General features: G+C 56.0%; 1 protein-coding gene across 4 annotated transcripts; it reads right to left on the bottom strand.

Moving 5' to 3' along the window:
* Positions 1 to 3,017: 3,017 nt before the first annotated feature.
* Positions 3,018 to 17,036, bottom strand: TFAP4 (transcription factor AP-4). 4 transcript variants are annotated; one of them, XM_083585854.1, is made up of 7 exons: positions 16,781 to 17,036; positions 11,680 to 11,845; positions 8,687 to 8,785; positions 8,217 to 8,387; positions 7,713 to 7,853; positions 6,306 to 6,467; positions 3,018 to 4,383 (listed from the first exon to the last, which is right to left on the bottom strand). In XM_083585854.1, exons 2-7 carry the CDS (start codon positions 11,752 to 11,754, stop codon positions 4,186 to 4,188), a joined length of 846 nt encoding a protein of 281 aa, XP_083441980.1. In that variant the 5' UTR covers positions 11,755 to 11,845; positions 16,781 to 17,036; the 3' UTR covers positions 3,018 to 4,185. The 4 variants fall into 4 exon arrangements, with proteins under 4 accessions (XP_083441980.1, XP_083441977.1, XP_083441978.1 ...); XM_083585851.1 differs by lacking the exon at positions 16,781 to 17,036 and adding an exon at positions 14,418 to 14,812; XM_083585852.1 differs by lacking the exon at positions 16,781 to 17,036 and adding an exon at positions 14,418 to 14,564 and having other exon boundaries at positions 7,767 to 7,853.
* Positions 17,037 to 24,384: the final 7,348 nt, after the last annotated feature.

Here is a 24,384-nt window from a genome sequence, read left to right as displayed (position 1 = left end):
GACCTCTGGAACTGTGGGGCAAAGGTTTTCTGCCCAGCCGCTGGCCAGTCCCTCCTGCGCCACCCTTGAGCTAGTGAGCAGCCTTGATGTGTGGATCCAGAACTGGCCTCCACAGTCACTTACGGACTCACTGTTAAGACTGTGTTCATGGAAGACAATCTTACTCGGCTACGAGGGATCGCCAGAGAAGATGTGCCCTTGAGACAAGGAAACGTCCTGGCCCCTCTTGGCATACACAACCAAAAGGCAGTCACGGGTCCCCAGGAGGAGACAGAGGGCATTCCTTCACCCTATGGTTTCGTGAAAGAACTTAAAAATCTTTAAAACTTGCTGAGCCGTCACCTAGACATCTTTCAATGTCTGCGTCCTACACAGGGTTGGTGTTTTGGAATATCTCCCTCTGGTGGGAAACCCGGAAACTGCAGGCAAAGGAACCCAATTCCAAGCACAACCAAATTAGAGTGAAGTATTCATGCAAGCCCGGTATTGTGGGGGTGCCTGCCTGTGCGTGCATTTTTTGCTTCTCGACTGTTCTAACTTGCCTTGCACCCTCCTTCCAGGACTGTGAGGTGACCTCTTGCAGCAAACAGATACGGGGCAAGTGAGCTGCTTTGAACAGTGGGAGCCCAAGCGGTTCCAGCGCCAGAGACCAGGTGAGAGCCCCCTCCCAAGCACAGGTGCTGCCATTGTTTGTTTTTGGACCCAATTCAAGGTGCTTGCATTTGTGTTCAAAGCTCTAAGTGACTCAGGCCCCAAATACCTGCAAGGCTGCCTGCTTCCCTATACTCTCTCAGGTGCTGAGACTGGTAAAGGGGGCCCTCTTGGTGGTTCCTCCACCCTCTGGGGCTTGGGGGTGGCTGCCCGGGGGAGAGGCCTTCTCTGTGGTGGCCCCTGAGCTGTGGGACTCCCTCCCCACGGTGCCATGCCTGACACCTTCATTGCACAACTTCTTGCCTTTGACCCTTGAGTTGTCATGTTTTTACAGCTCACCTTATTTTGGGGTGATTGAAGTTGTTTTGCACTGTTTTTAATATTGTACTTTCATATCAATATTTCTTAATTTAGGGGTGTATGGGATGTTGATAGGGGGGGCACTGTGATCCTTCTGGGGTAGTTTGTCCACCTTTGGTCCCCACCCTGCCCTCCCTCCCCTGTGGCTCCTAGAAGCCATCAGCATGTGACAGTGGCCACAATCCCAGCATGGCTTCGACTAGCTGGCTCCACCAGGTGAGGGGAGCTGCTGGGTCTCAAAACCTAGGACTTTTCCTGCATGCAAAGACAAACTATGGCAGATGGAGCAGAGACCAAGAGTGGGCCAAACGGCCAAGAAAGCAGGTTCTGCATGTGCTGTGCAGCGCTCAGCCTCCCTCCGTCTCCCTGTTCTGGCTTTGGGCTTAGCTGCGCAGCCTGCATTCGCTCCATAAGATGCACACACATTTTCCCTTACTTTTTAGAAGGGAAAAAGTGCGTCCTACAGAGTGAAAAATACGGTACATCCCACAGAAATACAGAGTGGAGTCCCTAAGACGGCTGGGTGGTGCTTTGTGTGCCTCCTTCCAGCAACTCCTGCAGCTGGTGCCCAACATCCTGCTCTGTTTTCCTTTGGACACTGCCCAGGCTTGTGCCCGGAGGGTCACTTCAGGGCTGCTAACGCAGCAAAAATAATGCAGAAGGCAGCAGATATGAGTTACCAATATGAGTACCAGCCACAGCAGGCACCGTGATTCTCCAGCGGTTTGACTTCGCCCCCAGAGGCACATTCCATTGTCTCTCGAGACAGATGGATACCAGAAATATACAGTGGTACCTTGGTTTTTTGAACGTCTTGGAAGTCAAACGTTTCAGTTTTCGAATGCTGAAAAGCTGGAAGTACCTGCTTCGGTTTTCAAAAGCGCCACGGAAGTTGAACAGGAAACGCGGCTTCTGTTTTGAGTTTTCCGCAAGTAAATGCTTCCGGAAGTAACTGCTTCAGTTTTCAAACGTTTCAGAAGTCAAATGGTCTTCCGGAATGGATTACGTTTGAAAACCGGGAAGAAGATGATGAAGAAGAGGAGTAGTTTGGATTTGATATCCCGCTTTATCGATACCCTAGGGAGTCTCCAAGCAGCTAACATTCTCCTTTCCCTTCCTCCCCCACAACAAACACTCTGTGAGGTGAGTGGGGCTAAGAGACTTCAAAGAAGTGTGACTGGCCCAAGGTCACCCAGCAGCTGCAGGTGGAGGAGCGGAGACGCGAACCCGGTTCACCAGATTACGAGTCCACTGCTCTTAACCACTACACCACACTGGCGAGGTACCACTGCATATAATTCTATCTTTTTATTTTATTTTATTGGTTTTTTTCTATGTTTTAGTGGTTCTTATTTTTATCTGTAAGCCACCTTGAATCCCTATCAGGGCAAAGGTAGTAGTGGTACCTTGGGTTAAGAACTTAATTCATTCCGGAGGTCCGTTCTTAACCTGAAACTGTTCTAAACCTGAAGCACCACTTTAGCTAATGGGGCCTCCTGCTGCCGCTGCGCCGCCAGAGCACAATTTCTGTTCTCATCCTGAAGCAAAGTTCTTAAGCTGAAGCACTATTTCTGGGTTAGCGGAGTCTGTAATCTGAAGCGTATGTAACCTGAGGTATCACTGTAGTAGTAGTAGTAGTAATTTGCTGTAATCCTGTCCTGAGGCCTTAGGGGAAAAGGTGGGTAATAAATTCTAATACAGTGGTACCTCTGGATGCGAACAGGATCCGTTCCAGAGCCCCATTCGCATCCAGAGCAGAACGCAACCCGCATCTGCGGGTCGCAATTCGCCGCTTCTGCACATGACGTCATTTTGAGCGTCTGAGCATGCGCGAGTGGCGAAACCTGGAAGTAACATATTCCATTACTTCCGGGTCACAGCTGAGCGTAACCTGAAAACGCTCAACCTGAAGCAACTTTAACCTGAGGTATGACTGTAATAATTAGAGGAGAAGATGCAGCCCCCAAGTCCGCACCCCAAAGACCAACACCCCAGACAAAGGCATCTAAAAAACAAAGTACAAACTTTATTTTGTTTCTTTACAAAGGCACAAGCCTCATTTTCCCCACTTTCTTAACAAAATATAATAGCATCTCAATGAACACGAAGACCCGAAAACTGTAAAAAAAGAGAAAAAAAGAACAAAAACAAAACAGAAAAACCATATAAAAAAATGAAAGAACTGAGGAACAGCTGCGGCTGGGGAGGAACCTACCAAATACCAACAGCCCTAAACAACACTGGCCTAGGCCTCTAGCCAAATTGGGGGGAGCTGGGGGGGGGACGGGGAAGGACGCAAAAAAAAGCAACGATCACAGAACACGCACGCCCTCATGACCCAGTCGGACCCACGGAACAGATTAAGTGCTTCGAAAAAAAGGAGGAAAGAAGCCACGGGGGGTGGGGGTGGGGAGCCAAAAGTGGCCAACGTGGAAGGCTGCGGCCCACCCCAGAAACGGCGCCATCTTTGAAAAGGGACACCCCCCACCCAGACTGCAGCTAAGGCCAAAAACCTGAACTGGCCCCCTGAGAGCGGAGGGAAGCCTGCCGTCCCGTGATGCAGGAGGGGACAGCAGGCAGGGGCCCCCGGGGTGGCAGCGTGGGCACCGGCCCTGCTATGGGCAGACCTTCCGTCGCCCCCTGGGTCCTTTTGCCTCCCCTGGGGGTGATGCCAAGGAACCGAGCCCCGGGCAGAGCTCGTGAGGAGGCAGTCCTTGAGGGGCCCTTGCAAGGCCAACTAGCAGGGAGGAAACAGGAGGCCCAGAGAAGTCTATCGCAGAGATTTGGGGGGGGGGGAGACGACTGGGGAGGCAAGGCAACCCAGCAGGGCCTAGGAGGGTGCCGGGAGATGGGGGGCACCCACCACTCTGCGTGGCTGCAGGCAATTTATATGAACGTTGCCCCCTGAGTATTTGGGGCTCCGATCTGGCCCACACGGTCGCACGCAGGCCAGGCACTCTGAAAACCCCTGTGCTGCTGCCCCCTCCCCGTTGGCTTTGAAGAGGGCAAGGATTCGGCCCCTGCAGGTTCTAACGCTCCCGTTTACAGTATCGAAAGGTCATAAAAGAGACCCGAATTCCATGGTATTTTGTAAAAAAATTCAGCGCAAGTTTCTCCGAAGTCCCCTCACCCACACCCTGCCCGCCTGCCCGCCCCCCCGCGGCCAGGTGGGGGTCAGGGCATCTCGGCCTTGCTGTGCTCCATGGAGTCGCTGTCGTCCGCCTCGGAGTCGGAGGCCGTGTCCGAGTTGGAGGGCTCCAGGCCGGTCCGCGCAGGGGTCACAATGACGGCACGACGGCGCTCCTCCTCCTCTTCCTCCTCCTCCTCGTCCAGCAGCCGCTTCTCCTGTGTCCCCTCGATGTGCTGGATTGCCTGGTTTTTTTTGGGGGGACACCAGTGTGAGACAGCAAGCTGGCCCCCTGAATCCCCCCAACACACACCCAAGACTCTGTCCGCGGAAAAGAAGCTCCCAGGAGCTGCCTAAGAGAGTGCCCGGCAGATGGCATCTAACGCCGATAAAGCTAGCAAGGATGTATAGAACAAAAAATAAGAAATGTTGGAAGTGTGGAGAGGTGGAGGGTGACCTCTACCATATGTGGTGGACCTGTAGTAAAGTGAAGGGCTTTTGGGAATTAATCTATAACGAACTTAAAAAAATCTTTAAATACACTTTCCCAAAAAGACCTGAAGCTTTTCTACTGGGATTGATTGGAAAGGAAATTGAAAAAAAAAAAAGATAAAAACCTCTTTCTATATGCCACGACAGCAGCCAGAAATACGTTAGCTCAGAATTGGAAAACAGACATAATACCGAATATAATGGACTGGCGGGTTAAAATGATGGACTACGCAGAACTGGCCAGACTATCAGGAAAATTAAGAGATCAGGACGAGCAGAAGTTTCAAGAAAATTGAAGTAAATATTTGATGTATATAAGAAACAATTGTAAATCTTTGAAGACATTGGTAGGGTTGGAATAACTCTTACAGCGTGTAGCTGATAATATGATATATAAAGTACGTGACATTAGAACTTTATTTGATACTTACCAAAGAAATGGAGGGAACTCAGAGGCATGATAGAGCCTAAGTTAAATACGTAACCTATATATGTGTAATTTATGAATGTATGTATGTTTACTGAAAATCCATAAAAAATTAATTTGCAAAGATCAGAGAGCGCCCGGGAAGAGTCCTTGGCTATGTCCACCGGCAGCCGGAGGGCCCTGCGGGGTCTAACCAGATCAGGGGCCCTGCAAGGTCTCAGACCCAGGTGGGGGGGTTGCAGAGGGGCCTTCCCCAACCCCTTCGTACCCCAGAGCCTTTGAGCTTCCTGGGACTGGTCAGAATCAGGTCCGCGTCTGCCAACAGCGGCCGCCCACAAATCCTTTCCGCTCAGGGGCTGAGGATCGAAGCTGGGACTAAACGGCACCAAGCAGCGTCAAGGAAGGCTCAGTGGCTAGAGCACCTGCTTTGCATGCAGAAGGTCCTGGATTCCGTTTCTGGGGATTCAGCCCCAGGGAAGGGGAGCTTCCCCCCTCTTCTCCCTTCCCCTGACCCCAAAGGGATCGCCAGGAGAGCCCGCCGAGCAGCAAAACCTCAAAGCGCTGTGGGGGTCTAAGATTTTGCGGACCTCAGGCCACTTCCACAGAAGCTTTCTGCTACGAAAAAGGAGCCAGGAGACGCTGCGGCATTTTCTAACAGGAGTGCGTCTCAAAAATAGCAGACAAACCACACCCAAAATTGCACACGGATGAGACACCTCCATCTCCCCCCAGGCTTAGAGGTTCTCTATGGAGGGCTGCCCCCCTGAGCCCCCCCCAACTGCTCTAGAAGGATCCAGCATCTCTTTCCTCGCTTGGTGCTGAGGAAAAGGTGGGAGGGCTGGGTAGAAATAATGAATTATTATTATAAATTATTTTTATGGGGGTTTTGTCACACAGCAACTAACAACACTCGTCCAGGGAAACAGGACACGGGTGCAAAATGTGGAGCATTTGTGGGGGCTTCTGTCTTCCAGGGCAGGTGCAGGACACCTCAAAGTCAGAGGGAACCCTCAGCACCTGGAGTGATTGGCTGTTGTCTCCAGGATATGGCTTGGCTCACTCACTCGAGCCATGCAGCGCTTCTGCAGCCCAATGCCCAGCTAGGCCACTGGCCCATCCCCACGGGCCCAGGGGATCTCTCCCTGCCCTTCCTGGGGATGCCGCTGGGGATCTGAACCTGGGACCTCCTGCGTCCAAATCCAGCGCTCCCCTGCCCCCCCCCCATGGACGCGGGTCTCCCCGTCTCACCTGAACGATGGTATCCAGATTCTGCCTGGATGTGGAGATAGTGTTGATCACGGAGGACGGGCCCATGGTTACCACAGTGACGTGGTGAGAGGGTGGCAGCGGCGCAGGCACGATCACAGTCGGGTGGTGGGTGGGGGCTGGGGGGCCGTGTGCCGACAAGAGCTGCGGGGGGAGAGAAAAAGAGACCGGCCGTGTCACCAGGGGCCACCTCTAAGAAGGTCCTGCAGTCAGAGGCAGAATGGCTGAGCCTGGAGCAGATAAGACCTTGGGGCAGGGAGTTGGCTCTGGCCTAGAGAGGCAGCCATGAGCCACTCCTGGCTCCTGATGGGGGGTGGGGGGGGGTCTCCCTTTGTCCAGGGGGACTCAGGCCCCACATGGCCACGTCTGGAGGGGAGAGCGGAGGCTGCAGCCTTGGCCTCCCAGAACCCCCCCCCCAAGAACAAAGGCAGTAGCATGGGCTGGGGTTTGTTGCAGGCAGGTGACCTGCGCTGTGCCCCTTCCGACCCACAGGGCTCCCCCTGCTGCTTGAACTTGTGGAGCAAGGGCTTGGAAGAGGCAGACCCCGGGGTGGAAGTGAAAGGTGGGAGAATGACTACATGGCTTCAGGCCTCTCCCTGCAGGGGAAGCCCAGAGACAGTACAGGCACTCAGTGTGCCAGTCGGGTGCACAATGGGCATATCCTGTGCTGCCCCCCCGTCCTCCAGGAAGGACCTGGGGACAGCAAGGCCCCCCTGTCACCTCCAAGAAGATGTGGGCAACCCAGGTGGGCAGGAAACAGGGCATGAGACGGTAAGAAGGGCATATTGCATCAGGCCATTGGCCCACCTAGGGTCCTGTTTTGACAGCAGCTGCCCAGGCGCCCATTTGGGGAAGCTCATGAGCAGAATGTGAGCACCAGACCCTTCTCCCGCCATGTGGTTTCGCCCCACCATCAAGAGCTGCAAAAGGCAGCTGAGATTTCCTAGCACCACAGAAGCACTGCAGAAGCGGCAGCCAGGCCAGCAGGGGGTGGGGCTGTGCCACGGAGGGGAGGGCAGTTCCCGCACGACCCCTGCCCCCCAATTCCAGCCGGAGCTGCAAGGGAAAGCCTCTTGCCAAACATTCCACAGCTACGGATGCATGGAACCTGGCCGAGCGGCAGTGGCTTGCCGGGGATGGAGCCCCCGAGACGCCTGCCTGCCCAGGTGTGCAAGGACCCTCCCCGGGGGGAAGGAAGCATTGCTGCAGCAGCCAGGCCCACCAGGCCCCCAGGTGAATGCTGAGCCCTCCTTCGGGAGGCGCCATCCAACTCCCTTGGATTTTAGCCCCCACGAGTCTCCCGGGGGACCCTGGGGGGCTGAGGCAAGAACGCTGGCACCCCCAGCTGCATCCCAAGGGGGCTGAGTGGGAGGCAAGCCGCGCACTCACCTGGGGGCGGCCCTGCTGCTGGTGCTCAGGTGTCTCCTGGCGCAGGAGCCTCACCTGTTCCTGCTGCTGCTGCTGGAGCTGAACCTGCTGCGCAATCACCTTCAGCTTCTCGGGGTACATGTGGGCCTCTAAGGAGCGCACCTGCCGGGGGACCAGGAGAAGAAGGCCCTGTCATGGGCTGGGAGGGCACGGCAGCACCCCACAAAGGCCACAGAGAGGGCCAGGCACTCAGTGTGCCAGTCGGGTGCACAATGGGCATATCCTGTTCTGCACCCCATTTGCATGGGGAACCAAATTCCTTGGCCAAACCCTGCTACTCTTTGCCCTCTCTGTTCCTCCAGAAACATTCTGGGGCCTTCACTGGTTTGACAGCACCCTGAAGGATGCGGCCCCGGAAGGTTTCTCCTCCTGAGCTGTGGGGCCAGGGAAGTGGTCCAAGCAATCTCCCCTCCCAGCCAAGCCCACGGAGACCCCACGGCCCAGGCGATGCCCCCATCCTCTCACCTGCTCCTCCAGCATCAGGCGGACGGAGCGCTCCTTGTCCAGCTGTTGGCGCAGCTCAATCATCTCCCGGCGGAGGTCCTCGGCCTTCTCGTCCTCCCAGATGTCTGGGGACCCGATGCCCTCGTCTTTGTCCTCCGCCCTCCGCCGCTTCGGGGAGGAGCCGCTGAACTCCTGGCCAAGCAGATGCAGCGTGAGCATCAGGGACGGGGAGGCCGGGGAGAGAGAGAAGGCCTGCCCTCCACTTCCTCCTCTAATGCAGCCAAGCGGCGACCAAGAGGGCACGGCTCAGCCACGCAAAGCAAGCCACAGGCTTGTGGCAGCTCCAGGGAGAAAAGGAGCACATGCAGAGGCCCCCCACCCTCTATGCATAGAGGAGACCCCCCCCAAGTCTGGAGTGTTATGAGTGCACTCTCTCTCACACACCCACGCACACACACACACACCCACGAGGGAGCAGCCTCAGCAGATACCTGGATGAACCTCTTGAGCTGGGCGTTCTGCTGCAGCAAACGTGTCTTCTCCTGTTCCAAAGAGAAGATGTACTCTGCTGTCTGCTGGAGAATCGCTGCCTGGGGAGGGGCAATTGGAAGGTGGGGGGGGGGTGCAGAGTCAACCATAAAACCCAGCATGTATTATCATCATCATCATCATCATCACCATCAAAATGCCAAACAGAAGTGCAAAATAAATAGTTAAAACATTTATACCCTCCTCCCACAAACACATTGGTCTGGCACCTAAAGGCATATGATGAAGGCACCAGGCGAACCTCTCTGAGGAAAGCATTCCACAAATGTGGAGCCACCACAGAAAAGGCCCTCTTCTTATGTTGCCACCCTACGGACCTCCTGTGGAGGAGGCATGCCAAGAAGATGATCTCAGAAGATGATCTCAGGGTCTAGGTAGGTTCACATGGAAAGAGGCAGTTCTTGAGGTATTGCAGTCCTGAGCCGTTGAAGGATTTCTAGGTCAAAACCAGCACTTGGAATTGGACGCCGAAATTAATTGGCAGTCAGTGCAGTTGGGCCAGGATTGGTGTAAGATGCTCAAACCGCCGTGCTCCAGTGAGCAACCTGGCCGCCGAATTCTGCACCAGCTGAAGCTTACAATCAATCTCCAGAGGCAGCCCCACGTAGAACACCTGGCAGTCACCCAACCTAGAGCCCTGGTCCCAAACAAGCCCTTTTCCAGCTCAAGGGGAGGACCAGACTAAACTGGGTCCCCACAGAGAAGACGAAGATGCAGCTCTTCCACAAGCAGGCAGACCACCTAAGAATGGGGGGGTTGGGGGGCACAGGCAGAGAGAGCTGGCCAGAGACATGGTCCCCTTGTGCCCTCCTTCAGGTCAGCTGGGAAAGCAAACTGTGCTGCTCCTTCTCCTAAGCAGCTGGAGCAGGAGGAGAGGACAGAGGGTGAAGAAAGAGCTGTGAGTGGAGTGGGGCCCTTTCCCCAGCCCCTGGACCCCCTGGGAAGCTCAACCGACCTGCTGGACCCAGGTGAAGAGAGGGCAGCTGAACGGGACGCAGCCTGAGGAAGGACCAGCCACCTTGAGCTGCCCATAAAAATCAAGCCTGGAGTGAGAGACGAGGGCAAAGCTCGCTGTTTCCAGGAACTCTTCTCACTGTGAGACTTTTGTGGGTGAGCTGAGAGTTGGGTGAGCACCCTGAGGGCGTGCCAGAAGGAGAATGAACTGATATTGATTTATCCATGTTAATAACAGTATTAAGAGAACATGTAGCTGTGTGCTTTCTGTAATATTTTAAGTTGTCTGCTGCTGCTTCAGTTTTTGGTATGCTGCTTAGATATGATTTTAATATATTAAGCGGTACAGCGAATTCCACAGTTTCACTGCGCTGCGTGAAAAAGTCCTCCTTCCTTTTGCCCGTCCTGAGCGTCCCAGCCTTGGGCTCCCTGGGGTGACTCCCGAGTGTCTCTCTGGGGGGGTGCTGGTTCTCCTCCTGCCTTTGCTCCAAGGAGCAGAAAAGGAAGCACAGAGGGTCTCTTCTCCCTCCACCCCAATTTTATCCTCATAACAGCTCCGTGAGGAAGCTCAGGCTGAGAGCTGGTGACTGGCTGACCTGGAGGTGGGCTTTAAAAAGACAGTGTTCGGACCTTTCCGCACAGGGGACTCTCGCCATCCCCTTGATGATATCGGCGGCCCTTTTTTGAACCTTTTCCAACTCTACAATATCCCCTTTGAGGAGAGCTGGCCTGCATTGTACACAGTATTCCAAATGCGGCCCCATCATTTGAATGATGGCATTATGGTAGTGGCAGTTTTGTTTTCTATTCCTTTCCTAAAGATCCCTAGCATGGAATTTGCCTTTTTACAGCTGCAGATCACTGGGTCCACATCATCTTTGAGCCAGCTGCCACAACCATCAGTTCAGACCCCAGGAGCATCTATGTGAAATTAAGATTATTTTTTTTTGCCCAAACGTGCATCACTTTACCTTTGTTTATACAGTCATACCTCGGGTTACAACCGCTTCAGGTTGCGTTTTTTCAGGTTGCGGACTGCCGAAACCTGGAAGTACTGGAACGGGTTACTTCCGGGTTTCGGCAGTCACGCATGCGCAGAAGTGCTAAATTGCGCTTTGCGCATAAGCGCCGAATCGCAACCCACGCGTGCACAGACGTGGGTTGCAAACGTGCATCCCACACGGATCGTGTCCACAACCCGAGTGTCCATTGTACACTGAACTGCATTTGTGATTTTACCACCCATTCGCTCTTTTCAAAGCTCTTCTCTTCCTGGTTCAACCACTCTCAACAATTTAGTGCCATTGGCAGACTCGGCGACCTCAATGCTCACATCAAGCACAAGATTGTTTATGAACAAATTAAGAAGTCCCCATACCAATCCTTGGGGGACTCCACTTTCTACCTCTCTCCATTGGGAGAACTGCCCATTGATTCCTCCTCTCTGCTTCCAGTTTCTAACCAAATCCTGCTCCTAAGAGGACCTCTCCTCTTATCGCGCGGCAGCTAGATTTAGTACAGTGGGCGCTCAGGTTGTGAACGTGATCTGTGCGGGAGGCACGTGTGCAACCCGCAGCTGCGCACTTGTGGGTTGCTATTTGGCGCTTCTGCGCAAAGTGCAATTTAGTGCTTCTGCGCATGCGCCAAAACCTGGAAGTAACCCATTCCGGTACTTCTGGGTTTCAGTGCATCCGTAACCCGAAAACGTGCAACCTGAAGCGTCTGTAACCCGAGGTATGACTGTACTAAGGTTAAACTCAAGTGGAATCCTAGGAGACAGGAGCCTCCAGCCAAGCTCCTTGCCTCTGGTACACAGAAAATACCAAGCCCAGCTGCTCCCTATCCCAACCCCTGTCCGCTGCCACAATCACCAGCAAATTTTTTTTGGAGGGGGGGTCATACTTGGCACAGCACAGAAGTCTCCAGCAAGGACTAGCAGGCAGCCCCGATGAAGAGAGGGCTTGGTGCGCCTGACCCTTACCTTGCTGAGCTTCTCCCCATCCGTGTGTGGGATGAGGGTCTTCAGCGACTGGAACCCTGCGTTGATGCTTTGCATGCGGCGCCGCTCATTGCTGTTGGCGATCTCCCTGCGTATCCGCCGCTCCTGGTCCCTTTGCGTCTCTGGGGTCAGCGGGATGTTGGCCAGGCTGCGGGGGAGACGAGCAGCTTTAAGGGAGGCTCAGTCCCTCTGTGGCCCTGCACCCCTGGAGAATGGCTGCCCGCCATCGGGCCCCAGGGCTGGGGGATGCCGTGGCTGCCCAGAGGGTGTAGGGCTAAAGCTCCTGCCCGCTCTGGTCAGCACAGCCAACAGCCAGGGATGGGGGAAGTCAGGACACACCATTGCAAAGAGGACAAAGGGTCTGATTTGGCACGGAGTGAGATCCCGCCTGCCTGCCCGCCTGCCCAAATAACACACAGTTTGACTGAAATGCCCGGTTGGGTCCTGTCCTGAGAAATGAGCAGGGGCTCGTTTTCTTTTAATGCCTTTAAATGAAACGTTAACACCGCACTGGCCTCTAAAGCAGATCCCTGCAGCCTGGGAACTCGAGTGCTCCCATGGAGAGATGGGGACCCATCCGGTCCCAGGCAGGCAGGTTCTCACCTTACAGGGCTCAGGCTGGCAGGCAAACTCCAACCTGAATGGCACAAGCTGCCCCAAAGCCTCAGAACCATTGCCTAGAGGGACCCGCAGGTAGCTGGGAGGAGGAAAAGGATGCGACCTGTCTGGCTGCAGCCAACAAGCGATGCATTATCTCCCCTGAATGGAGAGCTGATCCAGGGATGTGCTGGGCCTCTGGCCAACTAATATGCAGCAATGACTTTTTTAAATAAACAAAAAATCACTTTGGGGCATACCAAAGAGTTAAGACAGAAAAGTTTTTTAATATGCCCAACTATTCAATACAAAGTCAACTCACAGCTGCAGGACTGTCTCCCAGCACAAGACCCTCACCAGGCGGGGGTGGGGGGTGAGCTCCCGGTTTGGCAGGCAGCAAGATCCAACCAAGGAGGAGAGATAGGCTAGAGACAAACTGGGGGTGCTTTTTACACAATTGCTTTATTCCTTGCTTTGTGCATTGTGTGTAGACTGCAGATATCAATTGAAGGAGCCAGCCTTCAAGGGCCTTTGGTCAAGCAGGTTCCCAGCACAGGGCCAAGAGCCTGAACATCTGTTTGACTTCAGTCCATCCCGCAAGGCGCTGGCCTTTTAGACCTCCTCCAACTCTTTAGAAAAACTCTCCTCTGTCTCCGGACTGAGATCTTGGACCAGGCAGAAGTGCTCTCTGCTGGCGCTAAGAGAACCCAGAGGAGGAATGTGCAACTGGAGGGGTCGCGGGAGGCCAGCTGGACGCGCAGAGGAATCCCACCACCACCATTTGTGATGGGTTCAAATCCCGCGGTCCCTGGGCTCCAGCTGGCACCTGAAAGCCACCGTTTGCCAATGCATAAAAGGCGGGGGGGGGCAGGTAAGCCAGGTGTATGTGGCGGGAAAAGAGTCTGGGGGGCCGGTCAGACGGGCAGCGACCAGGGCCAAAATGTGGAGCGGAATCACCCCCCCCCCCAGCAGCGCCGGACCCTCTGCCCCGCCCAGCCCGCCCTGCCCCGCGCTCTGGCCGCAGGAGCTCAGCCGAGCTCGCCGGGGTACCAGCGGGAAGCGGGGCTGCCCCACCGAGCAGCCCCCTCCTCCACAGGCAGGGGGTCCCGCGTCCCCGCCGGAGCCCTCCCGTCCAAGGGCAGGAGCGCGGCGAGGGTCCCGGGCTCCCTTTGTCTGGCTGCAGCCGCTCGGCTCCCTTCCCTCCCCGCTGCCCCGGGCACAAAGGCGGCTGGCCGGGCGAGGAGCGCGGCGGCCCCACGCGGAAGACGCGGCCCTGCAAAGCAGCAGGCCAGGCCTTCCCCGCGCGGCCTCCGCAGCCCCAGCCACGTGCGCGGCTGGCCCGGAGCGCCCGGGCGCCTTTGTGCGGAGCGGCGGCGGCGGCGGCGAGGGGCGGCGTGGCCCGGCCGAGCGCAGCACTACATGTCCCGGCAGCCCGCGGCGGAAAGGCCCGCCCCTTCGGAGGCTGCACAGTCACCGCCAGGCTAGGCCCGGCCGCCGCCGCCGGAGTCCCCACGCGGCCGGGCGGCGGCACCAGCGCCCCGGGGAGCCCCGACGGAGCGGCCGCCCGGCCCCGAAAGCCCCCCGCCCAGGGGGGAGGCCGGCGGGCCGCCTGGGCGGGCGGCGAGGGAGGCGAGGGGCAGGCGAGGGAGCCGCCGCGGCGGCATGGCTGCCTTGTGCCCTCCTCCCTCCCTCGCCCGCCCAGCTGCACGCCTTCGCCCTCGCCCTCGCCGCGCCCGCCCGCCCGCTCGCCCTCCCGGCCCGGCAGCCCCTCGCCGCCGCGCTCCCTCGCCGGGGCCGGGCGCGCAGCCAGGCGGGCGCAGCCAGCGCAGCAGGTCGGCAGCGGCGGCGGCGGCAGCATGGCCGGGGCGCCCGCTCTGCCTGCAAACAGACCCACGTGCTCCCGCCAGCGGCCCTCCCGCCGCTCCGGGGGGCGACCGGGCGCGTCCCGAGGGAGAGGGAGACCCCGCCGCCCTCCCCGCGCAGCCCCGGCCCGGAGCGCACGGGGGTCCCGGGCAGCGCAGGCTCCCTCGCTCGGCCGGCCCGTCGCTCGGTGCCGCTCTCCCCCCCCCGGCCCGGCCCTGCGCGGCCCCCCGTTTCCCGGCCTCGGCGGGGCGCACACCCACCTGCACAGCCCGCCGATCACCTCCTTCTCGGATTTCCTGAAGTGCTGCAGCGACGGCACCTTCGGCGCGGGCACCATGAAGTACTCCATGCCCGGCCGGGCGCGCGGCAGGCGGAGGGAGGGAGGGAGGGAGGGAGCAGCGCCCGCGGGGATCGGGGCCGGGCAGGCTGCGGGGGGGGGGGCGCGGGGGCGGCGGCGGCGGCGGCGGCGTGTGCGTGTCCGTCCCCGCCCGGCGGCGCCGCTGCTCCTGCTGGCTGGCTCGCTCCTGCGTGCGGCTCCGGCTCCTCTGTGCGCGTCTCCTCAAGGCGGGAAACAGCTGGTGCGAGCGCAGCGCTCCCTCCCCGCCGGCGCCGCCTCCGCCAGCCACCGGCCCATGTAAACAAAGGACTATTTGCCGCGGCCCCCGCGCCCCGCCGCCGCCCCCCGCCCGCCCCGGCCCGCGCGCGCCCCGCCCGCCGCCCCCGCCGCCAACCCCGCGCCTCGCCTGGCCCCGCGCCCGCCCGCCCCGCCGCCCGCCCGGCCCGCGGCTGCCTGCGCCACTACGGGGTGATGCGGCCCATCAGCTGACGGCTTGGCACCGAGCAGCCCAGCAGGAGCGCACGGGCGGGCGGGCGGGCCGGGCGGCCCCCGAGGGGCCACCCCCCAACTTCCGAGGGGAAGCCACCCGCGTGGCCTTCGGGCGGCACTCGCCGCCGGCTCGGACCCCCCCCCCCGCCAAGCGCGGGCTCTGCCCCGAGGAGCTTCCCATCTGCGCGCTGGTTGCAAAGGGAAGGGAGAGCGCGGGAGAGGCGCGCCGCGAGGCTCCATCGCAGCAGCCTTTCCTGGAGGAAAAGGGCTTCTTTGCTCGCTCAGTCTTGCCCAGAGGAAGATCCTGGCACTGGCAGAGGCTCTTCTGGGGAACCTCTGGCCTGGCCTTTCTGGACCAGGCTCTGCACAGCACACACGGCAGGCAAATCCTCCTGATCGGGGCCAGCAGGGACAGGCACCCTCTGCCCAGCCGGGACCTGGGGCATTTAATTGTGGCTTTCGTGCCAACTGCAGTTGGAATGCAGGGATGTTTATTTATTACTGATATTAACATCATGCCCGCTCTGAGGCCCTAAATTTACAAAGGCCCTACATCCATGCTGGCAATAAAAGCCTTAAAATGAGGCAAGGAAGATAATTTCTCCTGTGGGTGACACGGATGACTCAAGGTTAACTAGTGGTGCAGCAAAAAGACTGCTAGCACATTTGCAAAATTAAGCTGAGTCCAGTATGGTTTCTGAAGAGCCAAGGGGCAAAAAATCCCACAAGTGGGGTAAAAATACAATAATAATACATTAGGAGTCCCCAGCAACTTGCAGCCCCTCCAGGACACGCAAAGCCCACATCCTGAGATGGACTTCCCCCTCTCCCTAACGGTTGGGCCGGCCCTTTCCTCACCAGCTCTTCTCCAGCTGCCTCCTCATCTTAGCTGACTGGTTCCCTGCCCCCTTTGCAGCTGGTGCACCTTCTACTTTCAAGAGGGTGGGGAGGAGCCTGTGCTGTGCAGGTGTGTGTGCCATTTCACCCCTCCCCCCCTGGCAGCAGGTCAAGGCCCCTCTCCCCACTGAGGCCCTTGGGGGCCACCGGAAGGGCAGGCCAGAGGCCTGGTTCAAGTCTCCTTGGTCTGTGCAGGGCCTGAGCAGAAGAGTGTTGGTGGCCCCCTGCAGCCAGGCTGGGTCTGCAAGACGGAGTTGTTCTTGGGGAGCGGGTCGGCTCCTATGCACTTAGAGCCCAGCCCAACTATTCTCCTTTAGCGCCCGGGTGCCAGAGCATCCTTTATCTGACCAACAACTTGTCTTCTGGGAGGACAACCTTTTCTAACTCGGCCTCCCCCAGCTTGGTGCTCTTAGGATGTTCTGGCCCAGAATTCCCATCCGCACCAGGTGGGGGGGAAGTGGTTCTGAGCAGTGACCCTCTCCTTCCTGCCACCATAAATGCACAGGCACACACTACCCTGCCTGGGGAAGAGGCAGGCAGGAACTCGCCCGCTGGAGGGGCAGTGCCAGGGACCCCTGGTTCTGAGCAGCAGATTTTGGAGAAGTGGTATTTTCTGCCTTACATCCTCTTGCGTTTTGTGGGGGGAGGGTTTCAACAGAGCAGCAGCAGCAGCAACCCAGAGCAGGATAGGACCTTTGGGGCCTTTTGGGGTGGGGTGACAAATGTCTGCTCCCCAGACGACAAGCACATCATTTGCCTCTTGCTGGTCTGGTCCTTCCAGCACCCTTTTAACCCTACTGGGGAGAGAACTCAGCAGTGGTGGTAGCCGTGAGCTACTCCCGCCCCCCTCTCCCAGATGGCAGGCAGCCACGCTCCACTCCGCCCTGGCCACTCACTCACCTTGGCAAGGGACTTCCCCAACCAGCTCTGAGGGTCTAACTGAGCTTGTCTGCCAACGCCCCGTCCCCAAAACAAGCCAGTGCCAAGGAAGAGCCAGCTTCCGCCAAGCCTGGAGACTGGTTCACTTCTACTGCTGCAGCCGCTCTCTGCTGAGAACTCTCCTGCATAGCTGGGGCTGGTTCTCCCCCCTGCTGTGGCCCTGAGACCGCTGACCCCAGGGCAGCAGAAGCACTTGGGGTCCCCCCTTCTTCTGTTCCGCAACGGACGTGGCTCCAACTGCCAGGGAACTCTCAAGGCCCCGCATTCCGCCACCCCTCTTGGTCCAGGCCCAAGCCGCTGCCGCAGGGTGAAGGGAGAGGGAGGGACTCTCCCCATGCTCTGGCCAGTGACCAGGGGCAGCAGCCACACCTCGAAAGCCTCTGCGCCAAGGCTGCAGGTGCCCCTCTTGCCCCCTCTCAGCTGCTGTGCCCGGCTCTCTTCATTTTGCCCCTCTCCCCTTCAGCCCGCAGGAGAGAAGGGTGGCAGAGGGGAGGTGCCCGTTGGTTCCTTTTCCCGGTGTGGCCTGGTGTGCCAGCTCCCAGCTCCCTCAGGAGGAAGGAGGCCTGCTCTCAGCCGTGCATGCATTGGTTCTACCCAGGCTAGACAGCTGCAACGCGTTCTGTGTGCGGCTGCCTTTGAAAATCGCTCAGGATCATTATACCTCAAGAACCGCCTCTCCCCACATAAGCCAATCCGGACCCTGAGATCATCCTCTGAGGCCCTTTATGTGTCTCCTCCACAAAAGAGCCAGAAGGTGGCAACATGAGAACAGGGCCTTTTCTGCAGTGGCTCCCCGTCTGTGGAATGCTCTCCCCAGGAAGGCTTGCCTGGCGTCTTCATTTAGGTGACAGGCAGAAACATTCCTCTTCAACCAGGCTTCTGGCTGATTGATATTCTACAGGCTTTTAAATGTGTTTGTGGAAGGGGGGGTATTGCTTTGTTGCTTTTGTTTTAACTTTTTATTTGTGCTTTTACTTTGTATTTTTATCTTGTGACCTGCCTTTAGATCTTAGGATGAAGGGTGGTATGTCAGTCTAATAAATAAAATAGAAATGATCTGGAAATGCCAGTGGTGTGGAATGTTGCTGTTTCTGCGCTGACTGAGGGTCAGATGATCAGAGCAGATAACACCAGTGCTGAAGCAGTTCTGTGCTGGGGATGTATGTGTTTCCAGTTCAATGTGCTGGTTTTGTCCTTTAACCAGCTTGTGACCACGTCACTTGAAGGACCAATTGGAGGTTGCTCATTGGCTGCCTTTAAGGTTAGTTTGGTTGATGGGCAGGAGGCGGTGCCTTCTCACTAGTGGCACCTCCCTTACAGAACTCCTTCCTTAGGGAAGCCCACTGAGCTCCAGTATTCAAAGCAGCCTCCAAAACTTGCCAGTTTTGAATGGATTTTATTGGTTCTAGTTAGTCATGCTGCAATTTTGTCGATTTCACTGGTTGAATTATTGCATTTGAATGTGCTGCTGCTTTTGCATATCTTTTGAATGTGAGTATTCCATCATCATCGTCATTGTCTATTATTTCTACCCCGCCCATCTGACTGGGTTTCCCCAGCCACTCTGGACGGCTTCCAACAGAACATTAAAACACAATAAAATTAAACATTAAAAGCTTCCCTAAACAGGGCTGCCTTCAGAAGTCTTCTAACATTCAGATAGTTGTTGATTTCCTTGACATCTGATGGAAGGGCATTCCACAGGGCAGGTGCCAGCACCGAGAAGGCCCTCTGCCTGGTTCCCTGTAACTTGGCTTCTCACAGGGAGGGAACCACCAGAAGGCCCTCAGAGCTGGACCTCAGTGTCTGGGCAGAACGATGGGGATGGAGACGCTCCTTCAGGTATACTGGGCCATTTAGGGCTTTCAAGGTCAGCACCAACACTTTGAATTGTGCTCAGAAACATACTGGGAGCCAATGTAGGTCTTTCAGGACCTGTGTTATGTGGTCTCAGCGGCCGCTCCCAGTCACCAGTCTAGCTGCCGCATTCTGGATTAGTTGTAGTTTCTGGGTCACCTTCAAAGGTAGCCCCACGTAGAGCGCATTGCAGTAGTCCAAGCAAGAGATAACTAGAACATGCACCACTCAGGTGAGACAGTCTGCGGGCAGGGAGGGTCTCATCCTGCGTACCAGATGGAGCTGGGAGACAGCTGCCCTGGACACAGAACTGACCTGCGCCTCCATGGACAGCAGTGAGTCCAAAATGACCCCCAGGCTGCGCACCTGGTCCTTCAGGGGTACAGCTACCCGATTCAGGACCAGGGAGTCCCCCACACCTGCTCACCCCGTCCCCCCAAAACAGTACTTCTGTCTTGTCATAATACTGTATTGCAGTGTGTCTTGTGTGCGTCTTTTCAACAGTTCACCCCCTCGGGCGGGCCTGGTCTAGAGAGGCAGCGTCCAAATATTTAAGAGAAGAAAGCTGGGCAGCCTAGAGAGACAGGGGTCCGTTCCTGCTGCTTCTTGCTGTGACTTGACTTGCTTAGCTTCTCGAGGCCCCCCCCCTTCCGTTTCTTGTCTTGCCGTCCCCCAGAGCCGTTGGAGGAGGAGGCGGTTTCCAAAAGCCACCGAAGAAATCGGATGTGGATGACAGTCTGTGTCGCAAGAAGGGCACAGGAGGCTGCTGGAGGGGAGGAGGTGCGCGCAGGCCGAGCGGAGCCACAGGAGCGGTCCTTCTGAGCTCCAGCTGCGGCTCTTTCTGCGCAGAGTTTTGTGGCACCTGAAAGCTCTCCCCTTTTGTGGCCTCGAAGGTGCCACGGGGCGCTGCCCCTTCTGCGGCTGCAGCCTCGAGTCTCCTGCCCAAACTCTCCCAACCAGGCGGGCAGAAGGCGGCTGCCACGCCAGGCGCTGCCTTTGCGCTCTCGTCTTGTTGGTTTCAGTTTCCTGCTCTGCAGCTGACGCGCAGGAGCTGCCTGACCCCAGCTGCAAGGAAGAGAGAGAGAGAGAGCCGAGGGGAATTGTCTAGTCAGGCTTGCTTGCCTCCGCCCTGCAGCCCCGCTTTATGCAAAGAAGCAGCCGCAGCAGCACCCTCGAAGCAACGCCCTCCATCCACCAGGCGACAGGACCTGGTGCCCAATAAAATAATAACTCCTTGGGCAGGATTGATTGTTCTTTCCCCCACCCCAGTCTCTGCGCTCTGAGTCTTTCCGACTGGCTTTCCGACTTCCCTGTGGTTCAGTTTACTTGGGAGGAGATGATCCCACCGGCTCCCGACTATTTCTCTTGCTACCATCAACAAAATCCTGCTTGGCTGCCTGGTTAAGAGTTCCCTGCGTGGAGAGCCACCGCCACGGACCGCCTGCCCTCTCGGCTGCTCCGCCCGCTGCCAGGGATGCTTTTGTGCAGGGATCAGCGCCGAGAGGGGAAGAAGGAAGGGACAGGCCCGCGGGGCTCCTGCTGCCCTCTGCCAAGGCCTGGGCCAGCCAGCCCAACTCTCGCGGAGGCGCTGGTGCAACTGCCACGAGGGAGCCGGTCCCTCGGCTGCCCTTGCGGAGCTCGCAGCTGCTGCAGTGAGGGCGCAAGGTGCTGGAGGAAGCTGCACGCCTGCCGAGAAGGGCTGGATCAGTGCAAGAGCCTGCTCAGTTGCCCACAAAGCGGCAGAGACAGGAGACTGCACTTGCCCCTTCAGCCTCCCGCTGCAAGGCGAGAGTCGCCTTCAAACATCCGAAAGGCTGCTTCTCACATGCAAGAAGGAGCAAGCTTGTTTTCTTCTCCTCTGGAGGGCAGGACTCGAACCCATGGCTTCAAGAGGTGGGGGCCTCTCCTTCCTGGGAGGTGTTTAAGCAGAGGTTGGATGGTCACCTGCCATGGATGCTTTAGTGGAGATTGCTGCATTGCAGGGGGTGGGACGAGATGACTCTGATTAATTAATAAATAATAATATTTTTTTATTTATACCCCGCCCTTCCCGGTTCAGAAAACCGGGCTCAGGGCGGCTAACAACAAATTTAAAACACTTAATTGAAGCAGCAAAAACCAGCTTAAGATACAGTATAAAACGTGAATAAAGAGTATAAAACTCTTAGGGTCCCTTCCGGCTTTACAATTCTATGATCCTAAGATGGCCAGATGTTCTCCCCATCTTGGTTCCTAACTGGGACAACGCTGCCTCTGCAGTTAGGACACCCACTTCAGAAAAGTTCTCCAGGTGCCTGGCATTGAACACAGGTGGAGGGATCCGTTCCCCAAACATTCCGTCACACTCCAATGTGACCAAGGAACGGCGTGGGCGGGGCTATGCGGATGAAGGGGCGGGGCTCTGGTTCTCGGGGGCTGAGCGGCTGCGTGGGGCGTCCGCGCCGGGAAACGCGTGGCTCTTGCACGACCCGCAGAGCGAGGGACTCTTCTCGAGGGGCTCGCAGTTTCTTGGCCTTTTCACCACCAGAACGACTGCCTGCAGGTGGGATTGTGGCCAGAGGATGGAGGGCTGCCCTTTCGACCGGGTTGAGAGAGGGGGGCGCAGCTAAAAGCCCCTGCTACTGAGGGGGCAGCACAGGCAAACCCTCCAGTTGGGGGGGGAGCCAACTGCATGGCCCCATGCAACCCCCTTGGCTGGGCACATCACTGGGGGGGGGGGGAGAGCGAGCAGCCCGTCCGCCTCTCTCGCCCGGAGGCACGAGGGATGGAGGACGTGCCTAGGGGCGCAAAGGAGGCCACGTTCTCCACCTGCCACTTTCCAGCTCGCTCTTGGGCGAGGCCATCTCCCTCTCGATCTCCCACATCGGCCAGGATGCGTGCAAAAGAAACAGAAATACTTAACTGACCAATTGCGAAAAATTTGCCAAGGGAGGCGAGCAGGAGCCTTGGCTTCCCCCTAGTGGCCCGAAATGTGCACTGCAGCCTCCCAAAGCAGGCAAGGGGGAGCATCTGGTAATTCCAGATGTAAGGAAGTTTTGTTTTTTAAGGGTTGGTGTTTTATTATGTTTTTCTATCTGTTGGAAGCCGCCCAGAGTGGCAGGGCCACCGAGTCAGATGGGCGGGTACAAATAACAGTATCATCATCATGCACGGAGGATGAGGACGGCCACGCACATCCCTCCCTCCGGATCAGTCCAACTCCACGGACTCAAGCATGAAGCTCACTGGGCGATTCTGGGCCAGCCTGGCCCGACCTCCCAGGGTTGTCGCAGGGATTAAGCGGGATAGCCTGAGTCTGTGAAATATACTCAGAGTCGCAAAGTGATTTCATGCTCTTTATTCAGCTCATAGTGGTGAGGAGGAATGAATGAATGTCCCCTCAAAGTATCTGCTTTATATACATTATTTACACAATGGGCTGCACATGATTGGCTAATTCCGGAATTCTACTGTAAGCCAATCAGGTTGTGGATTCACTTCTATCTGGAGCATGATTGGGTGGTTCCTGCCAACCAATCATACTGCTGCATTGTTCTAGGACCAATCAGACTGCTGCATTCTGAATCCTATTGTTCTAGGACCAATCAGACTGCTGCCTTTTGGATCCTATTGTTCTAGGACCAATCAGACTGCTGCAGTTTGGATCCTATTCAACTCAGTACATAACACCCTGCATGGCAGAAAGGCCCAAGTATATTTTGGCAAAATTTATAAATTAATTATTTGCCAAAATTTATAAATTAAAATCCAACCTTTGTTGGAAATGTAACAAAGAACCTGGAACGATAATTCATATGTGGTGGGATTGCAAGGAAATAAAGAAGTTTTGGGGAGCTTAAGAAAATGCTAAAAAAAAAAAAAACGTGATAAAAAATCCCGAGGGTTGGTGGGCAAAGACATACCACATATGAAAAAAACAACAACAGCTGCCAGGGTAGTGATTGCCGCTAAATGGAAATCTCAGGACACACCAACAAAGGAAGAGTGGATTTGTAAATTAAGTGAGTATATAGAATTGACAAAATTAACTTCAATTATAAGATATCCATCTAATCAAAAGTTAAGAATGGAGAGGAAGTATTTCGAAGATTATATGCCAAAATATTGTTCTAAAAATGACATGCTAATAGGCTTAGAATAAAAAAATGTAAGCAATAACAAAACCGGTAAAGAAAGAAGGAAAAAACGAGAATTTAACAAAAATAATTTATTATAGAATGCAAGGGGGGAAAGGTAGAAAGAAACATAAAGAAGTTGAATTGCTGTGGAGGGAAGTAGAGGGTGGGGGTGGGTTTTATAATTAAGTGTATAATTATGCAGCTGTTGTAATTTAGATATTTTATGTGAGGGAATCATTGGGAATTTTGGTTATTATGTATATATGTTAAGTTTCAGTAAAGATCTTTGGGGGAAAGAAAAGAAAAAGGCCCAGGTGCACATGAGATGAGGCAGGCGGCTCAGGAAGCCGTTTGTTCCATGTCCTCTTTTTGCTGCTCTCAGATTCTACCCAAATGGTGCTGCAGGCAGCTAACGATGATGGTACAAATGTAATAACAAAAGGCAATAGAGCAAGGGTGTCAGGACTGCACAGAATAAATGAGAATACTCTTGCAAAAAAGGAGCAAGCAGAGAGGGAAGCCCACTGAGAAGAAAGTGGACCGTTTTATTGTTTTTTAAACGCTAATGAACTCTGTTTTCTTAAAGCAGATGTAAAATGGCCCGTGGAATCCACCCACCCTTTCTTCTGCATGGGCAATTGGTTGTGGAAGGGCTTGTTCCTGAGCGAGAGACTGGAGAAGGGGTCAGTTGGCCCCCTGGCTCTCTGCCCGGGGAAGGCTGGGGAACTGCATGGATCGATTGGAGGGTATTTTGGGACTTTTGCTTTGATTGATTCGTTGCACTTTATTTTTCATTGATACACCATTTGCCATCCCAGAGGTCTTTGGACCAAAAAGCCAAACATAAATAAACCCAGGCAGAACACTTCCTCTGCCTAAGAGCCAGGCAAGGGGCCGGGAGCACTCAATCTCTGGAGGGAGATCGGAGGAGCTTCATGCTGAGCAATCTCCCCATACAGCTGCTGGGGTGAGGCAGCTGTACTCAGGCGTCATCTTTTGAGGGCCACCAATGAAGTCCCCTTGCAGATGGAGGGGTCCTCCTTCAATCCCTCGCGATGGCACAGAGGCAGTTGCAGCGGGCAGTTTATAGCATTATCATCATCATCTCCTGAGCATCTTCTGCCAGGGATCCTTTTTGGCCATGGGGGTGGGGGTGTTGCCTAGTTCCTGTGCCCACACACAGAGGAGGACCTCCAGGGGGCATATTTGGAGGGTCTTATCAATGTGCACAGGGCATTGTCCTGGGAGGCAAGGGAGATAAGACTCCTTGCCCTGAAAATGGTGGATTGGCAAGGTCAGACACCCCTGCCCCGGGGCTCTCTAAGGAGCGCTGAAACATCAGGGAGAAAGCTGGCAGAAAAGCACAACCCTGTTTCCTCCTTAGCTTCCAAGGAGCTGTGGAAAGCCCTAGGTGGGTGCTTTGCCCCCAGCAGCCTCTCCTATACACAGTGGCATAGCATGGGTTGCCAGGGCCCAGGGCACCACCCACTGATAGGCTGGAACAAAGGGGCAGTAGCTCAGCCACCTCCCCGAGTGGCAGCCATGGTGCCCTGTGAGCTTCAAGCATGGCAGAGAGCAGGACGGGGAATT

The sequence above is a fragment of the Podarcis filfolensis genome (assembly GCF_964270895.1).
Source record: "Podarcis filfolensis genome assembly, chromosome: 14".
Lineage (NCBI taxonomy): Eukaryota > Metazoa > Chordata > Lepidosauria > Squamata > Lacertidae > Podarcis > Podarcis filfolensis.
Note: the sequence above shows the minus strand (reverse complement) of the source record. Positions and strands in the feature narration are given on the sequence as shown.